Source organism: Bidens hawaiensis, unplaced genomic scaffold (assembly GCF_021521415.1).
Source record: "Bidens hawaiensis isolate Kalapana, Puna unplaced genomic scaffold, B.hawaiensis_p1.1 tig00042475_1, whole genome shotgun sequence".
NCBI classification, from domain to species: Eukaryota; Viridiplantae; Streptophyta; class Magnoliopsida; order Asterales; family Asteraceae; genus Bidens; species Bidens hawaiensis.
In genome coordinates this window covers 3,876-10,856 of record NW_027497532.1, presented here as the reverse complement: position 1 = coordinate 10,856, position 6,981 = coordinate 3,876, and the positions used below count along the sequence as shown (strand labels likewise).

The 6,981-nt window shown below is 33.4% G+C and overlaps 1 protein-coding gene across 1 annotated transcript; it reads left to right on the top strand.

The window, feature by feature from the left end:
- The first annotated feature begins 512 nt into the window (after window positions 1-512).
- LOC143593662 (protein INVOLVED IN DE NOVO 2-like) lies at window positions 513-4,755 on the top strand. Its single transcript, XM_077073226.1, has 2 exons — window positions 513-4,554; window positions 4,687-4,755. Exons 1-2 carry the CDS (start codon window positions 3,673-3,675, stop codon window positions 4,753-4,755), a joined length of 951 nt encoding a protein of 316 aa, XP_076929341.1. The 5' UTR covers window positions 513-3,672.
- The last annotated feature ends 2,226 nt before the right edge of the window (window positions 4,756-6,981 follow it).

Genomic DNA, 6,981 nt, shown 5'->3' with positions numbered 1-6,981 from the left:
TCACTTTTTATATTTATATTTATGATTACAATTATACAAATAAGTTTTTACATGTATCTTATTTATTAGCACATATGTAATGTAAGTTTGTTATTACGTAAAGTTTACTCATATGCAAACTTGTGATTTATATATGTAAATCAAAAACTTATATATCAAATATCATAAAAGTACTCTCAAATAATGTTAATATATAAAAAAAAATTGAAAACATATTTGGTTTTTAAGAGTTCATGAAAGTTCTTAACTTTTCTTGAGTTCTTGAATGAAACTACCCCTATATATATACTAGTTTGAGTCCCCCTTATTATGGGGGTTTATTTAAGCTTTGTTTTTAATCGTTTTTCTATTTTAAGTATTTTTTATTTATTACGTATATATGAGTTTGTTATGTTCAGTATACTTTTTAATGTTTGGGCTCTTTCAATTGAGATATCATGTTTTTTAGATTTTTAACATAAATGAAGACAAACACACACACACACACACACATATATATATATATATATATATATATATATTTGAAGTAAACAAACATGAACACAAATATTTGTCTTATGAAAAATGACGGTTGATGTAGGTGACAATGGTGATTGATGCATGAGAGAGGAATTGACGATGGTGGGCGTTAAATCGGATTTAGAAATTAACAGTGATGATAGCCCAGCGTCAGAGAATATGTATATGAGAGAAATTAAATTATGGTTTCATGATAAAATAGTTTCAAAGTTTATTTAAGCTTTGTTATTAATCGTTTTTCTATCGTAAGTATTTTTATTTATTGCGTATATATGGGTTTGTTTTCGTTATACTTTTTAATATTTGGGCTCTTCCATTTGAGATGTCGTGTTTTTTTTATATTTTATAACATAAATGAACACAAAAATATTGATTCTTTGAAGTGAACAAAAATGAACACGGGTATTTTTCTTATGAAAAAATGATGGTTGATTTAGGTGACAATAGTGATTGATGCATGAGGGGGAAATTGATGATGGTGGGTGTTAATCGGATTCAGAAATAAACATGTGATGATAGACTTGCGACAGAGATATGTAGATAAGAGAAATTAAAATATGGTTTCATGATAAAATAGTTTCAAAAATAAATTAGGTGTAATAAACCTTTTAAGGGTTATCTAGGTTTGCTGAGACCCATGACACCCAAAAATTATTATTTTATTATGAAAGGGTTTCACAAATAAATAAGATTATATAACCCATATATTAGGACTATCCAGTTTTATTGAGACCCGTACCCACGAATTCGGGTCAAACGCATGAGAAGCCTTAAATCACAAATCAAGCAACCTAGTGGCTTGAGAGGGTGTGGAGAGAAAAGAATGACACATAGGACTTGTTGATAGACATTTATATAGGATTAGGTTCATTTCAGATTTAGTTCGTGTGAGATGTAGAGGATCAAGAACACAAACGATACGCCATAAAATTAAAAGGATGCTCAAGATTTAGTTTCAAGTTCCCCACCTTTTTTAAGTTCACTTTAGAACTCATCCCTATATACATAAACAAATAAATATACATATATTTGAATTCGAGGCCAAAAGGTTTAGGCCCAAACCAGTAAATTATCTTTTCACGAAAGTGGGCCTTGGTTGGTGGTTATTGCAAATTTTTTTATTAGGGTTACACGGTCTTTATATATAAACAAGTGAAACTCTATTTCCATTGTCATCATAGCCGCCGCTCACTTCTCACCAATCTAGATGCCACTCCAAAAGACAACATCTCTTATTCAATGGCAATGTAAGCACTTTTATTTATGTGTTACCTAATCTTATATGCCTCATAATCATTCGTTACATGTTTCAAAATCATAGCTTGTGTTCGATTGAATAGGTCGGGAAAATCTAGTTTCTGTATTTTTATAGACATATATCAATTGATTTTGTTGGTGTTAATGTAACGCATTCACTTTGGTTTGAAAAATGAAGTAAATCAATATTGAATGCATTTTCTTGAACATTTTGTGAATTTTATTTTACTACATACATGTTATGACAAGATCTCAAACAAATGAATAATTTGTAGTGGAGATATCTTTTTTATTCTGTATTTGGTATGTTGAACGAGGATTTAATTCATTTCCACTTATTTTTTCCATTATAAATGTTAGGTTTGACGCTACCCATCGCATGTTGCACTGATTTGGCTAATAAATTTGGAGAAGAATATATATAGCATGTCGATTGTTCTTAGGGTCTTGATGGTTCTTAAGGTAAACTCTAAATCAACTTAAACTACTTCGGAAAATGGTAATTGTAAAATAAGTAGTTGTACGAGTTCGGAAATCGCTAAATAAAATAACAAAATTTATTGTTTACTAAAGGCATGTTAAAATAAAACTCAATATTAGAATTGGGATTTGGTTTTTATCGGGAAAAAATGTATAAAATCGAAAAGTGAATTCAAAACAACTATAGATTAGACGGGGTAATTTCTTTGAAAAAAAAGGGCTTTAGACAATCCTCTACACTATTTTTTTGCATAAAATATATATTCGTTTCGCGCGTACAAGGTTTCAGTTACATGTTTTGTGTGTGGCGGGTCTGGGTTGCTCGTTTCACACATGCCCGCACACATGTATGTCTTTCATGCATAGACTTCAACCATTTTTCACTTGTGTTATTTTACATATTTGCCCCCTGTTTTCTCCGACAAGTTTGCTCGATCATTTCCCGCATAGTTGACGTTCTTACTAGAGCAAAACCTAACAATTCAAATCTAGGGTTACTTTTGTCGATTTATTTATTAGATAATTATGAAATTTGCTACTACAATTTCATCAACTATATATTCATATATTAACTATATAAGATTAGATGCTGCATACATAGCTAAAGGTTTAGGTACATACTCGTTTTCATTTAAGTTAACATGAACTGCTGCTACTGAAACAAGATTAATTAATTAATTATTTATTTTCATGTTAAGATCAAAGTACCGGTCAAACTCGTTGTAGATTGTAATATGCAGTTAATGCACTAAAAAATCGAATATCGCATATAGCGGTGAGTTTAATTTCATGTAGAATTGTACCTCCAGTTTGTAACCTAAAACCTCAAATTTTGTAACCTAGGGTTTTTAGTTGTATTGTGCTTTTGTTATTTTATCTCATCTTATAAATATACTTTATTACATAAGAAATTGTAACTCCGATTTAATTAACTAATAACACTATTTATTATGAGATCTACATGAAGGTTCACTCACCTACTTGTTTTTATTGAGTTTCATTGCTCTTTCCATTTCCATGGTTAAATGTTTGTTATTGTTGATGTTAATCTCTTGTTATTAGGGTGTAATTTTTTTTGTTAAAAAATTACGCGTACAAAATTGATTGACGTTTTAAAAGACGGGGAACTTGCACGTGCTAAAAAGATTTAGCATTAAAGGATTGTAGTGTATGTTTTAAAAGTAGTAATTACATAAACTATTATAATTATGTGAATTTACCTTTCTGTCGTCATATGTATTATAAAATAGAATAGATATTGTTTTTCTAGTGATGATAGTTTTGTTATATGACTCAAACTAGTTTATATATCTGTTGAAATCAAGCTTTTTGTACGTACATGTTTCTTGATAGAACTGATTTCATATTGCTTAGTTTGTGTGATTGATATAATGCAGTTTGTAAGATAGGTGTAGGATGAGTCAGTCAAGGAGAGATGCAATTGACAATGATATCCGAATCGAGAAATATAAACGCAAGTATCTAAAGGAACTAAGAGGCGGTTGTTTCAAAATTAGGCATTCAGAAAACATTTTAAAATGTCCCTTCTGTCCTGATAGTAGAGACTACTGTTACGATGACCTCCTTAGGCATGCGAATAGGATAGGGAGACAATCGAAAGGTGCCACCTTTATAGAAAGGGCCAAACATATGGGATTAGTTGAGTATTTAGAGAAGGACTTTGATACTAAAGTTAAACTCAAGAGTTTCGATTCACCAAGTGAAAGTTTACTAGATACAACTCAAAAGCAAAATGCTAATGAAGACGTGTATATTTGGCCTTGGATGGCTGTGGTTGCCAACATTCATGTTGAATATAAGAACGGTATGTATGTGGGAGATAGTGGTAGTAAGCTGAAAGAGGATTGGACAGGAAAGGGTTACAAGCCGGAGAAAGTGCATACTATGTGGAACTATAAGGGTCACTCGGGGCTTTCTGTGGTTGTATTTGGGAGTACGTGGGATGGTTTGTGTCGTGTTTTGATGTTTATGAAGGATTTTGAGGTAAAGAAACATGGGAGGGAAGACTGGTTTAGTAGGGAAATTAACGGCAACGATGATAAGTTGTATGCTTGGATTGCAACAGATAAAGATTATAATTACATTGGTCTTGTTGGAAAGTATCTTAAAAAGAATGGTGATTTGAAAACTGTGGCTGGCTTTCAAAAAGAAGAACAAGTAAAAAATTCGAAACTGTTTATGGGATTGAAAGCTATGATAGACGAAAAGGACAAAAGAAGTGATGAAATAAATGCTGAAATTAACAAAACGGATATGGAATTGAAGATGAAACAAAAAGTAAGTTTTTATCTCCATAACCCATGTTTGTTTCCATACACCCATTTTCTTCTACACGACTTGCTAGAGAAGATGAATCACTATTAGGATTAACTGAGGAATTAGCTTAAATTACAATCTTGGGAGTTGCAGAAACAAATGTCTTTGATATGGGTGCATGACCAATACCATAGACCATTTCTTTCTCACGAGGAGAGTTAAAATCAAAGTGAGGAAGGCTAGTATAGTTATTGTTAAACGGTGGTGGTACAGCAGAACTATCATAGCCTATACCAGTCTTTACTCTTAACTCCATTTGTGACCCAATTAGTTTGTTCAGCTTTTCCGTGGCTAACTCAAAGTTTTTCTATGGCAATCTTCTTTTGGGTTAACTCAATTTCTAATTTAACAATTTTAGCGTTTAGTTCAACTACTTGATTTTCATGACGCTTTACTAAATTTCTAGCAATTGAAACTTGTTCCCTAAGATCGGCCATATCATTACCATGTGTGTTAATTCTAACAGTGTAAATCTTTGCATCATTTTTAAGATCATCATTTTGAACTTTAATGCTATCACTTTGTTCAAGAATTTTAGCATTATGGTTTCTATAGTGAAGAAATTTATCAATACATTCTTGAGAGCAGAGTTTGTGTACCTCGAGAATGAGAGAGATAGATGTAGAATCCCATAAGTGGAGCTTGACAAGGTGTTTGCTTGACTACTTCCACATGCAGCACACTCGGGGATGATAGGACTTGCTTGACTGCTCATACCCGCATCACTTGTTTCATCTTTATTTTCTTTTGACTGATTGTTTATTCGAAGGTTGGTATCCATTGATTCAAGAGACTTGATGGTAGAAGTCAACCTTGAGAGTGTTAAGGTATCCAGGTTTGTTGTTCTCTTGATGGTAATCACACTGTTATTTCATGCGTAAGGTAGTGAGTCCAACAACTTCATGTTGATCTCAGACAACTCAGGGATGATACCGACACTTCTCAATTTTGTAACGAGTGACTCAAATATGTTGATGAGAGAGGCAACCGATTCTCTTTGAATATGTTTAAACATGTTGAATTCTTCTTTTAACATATTCTTTTGGTCTTCCCTCATGTTGAGACTGCCTTAAAGCTTAGAATTGCAAGATATGTATCACAATAAACTCCTTAAATTACTCGTTGTCTCCCCCTCTGCCAGCCGAAACGCGTAAACAGTTGGCCGAAAATATGTCAACAAAATTTGAGAGAAGAGTACCCAATACACTAGGAATATCCTAGAAAAAATTCATTTAAGAAAGAATTTTTTCGATTTTCCCACTAAAAAAATCACCAAAATTTTTTGAAAAATAAATATTTTCACCAAATTTTTATTTTTTTTTACAAACGAGCGATGATTGTAAGCTAATGGGGTATTGTAAGCGAATGATGTGATTGGGGTGAATGTAAGCGAGTATGGAAGGAATGTATGCGAGTGGTAGTGTATGCGAGTTGGGAAGGAATGTATGCGAGGGGTGACTTGGGAAGGTGTGTGCGAGTAAGGAATGTATGCGAATCTGAATTGTATGTGACAATGATTATGTATGCGAGTGGGCTGAGTTGTATGCGAGTGGGCTAAGGTGTATGCGAGTTAGGATGTGTGCGAGTTGGGATGTATGCGAGTCTGAATTGTAAGTGACAATGATGATGTATGCGAGTGGGCTGAGTTGTATGCGAGTGGGCTAAAGTGTATGCGAGTTAGGATGTGTGCGTCTTGGGATGTAAGCGAATCTGAATTGTAAGTGACTTGGTGTATGCGAGTTGGAATGTGAGTGGCTATGGAATGTATGCGACTTTGATGTATGCGATTTGGGGTTTTAAAATCTGAGCTTGATGTATGCGAGTGAGGGAACAAATGTATGCGAGTTGTGGGGATGTAATCGAGTTGGGATGTGTGCGAGTCTGGCAATGTATACGAGTTAAAGAGTGTATGCTACTTGGATAGATGTATGCGAGTTAGAGAAAGAATGCGAGTTGGGGCTAAGGTAGGGGTATTCGAGTAGGATGAGGGCTGGGTTGTAACTGAGTTATTGTATGCGAGTTGAATGTGATCGATTGGATATGTATGCGAGTGATTGTATGCGAACAAAGGAATTGTAATCGAGTTAAGTGAGGACAACATATTGTATTCCAATAACTTAATTGTAATCGAATTAGGTATAAGTGAACAATGATTGTAAGCTAGTTGAATAAAAGTAATCGAATTCCACCACCCACAATCTTGTAATCGAAAATTTTAGACCAAAAGAGTAAGTCACCAACTCACTTTCATGTCACCATTCTCAAACATGTCCAAATACATGCAAAACAGATCTTTTGACACAATCCTTCACATGCAACCACACAAACACAAAGTTTGAGAATTCAAACACCAAAACTTCACCTTTTTAACCAAACTTTGTCATCTCT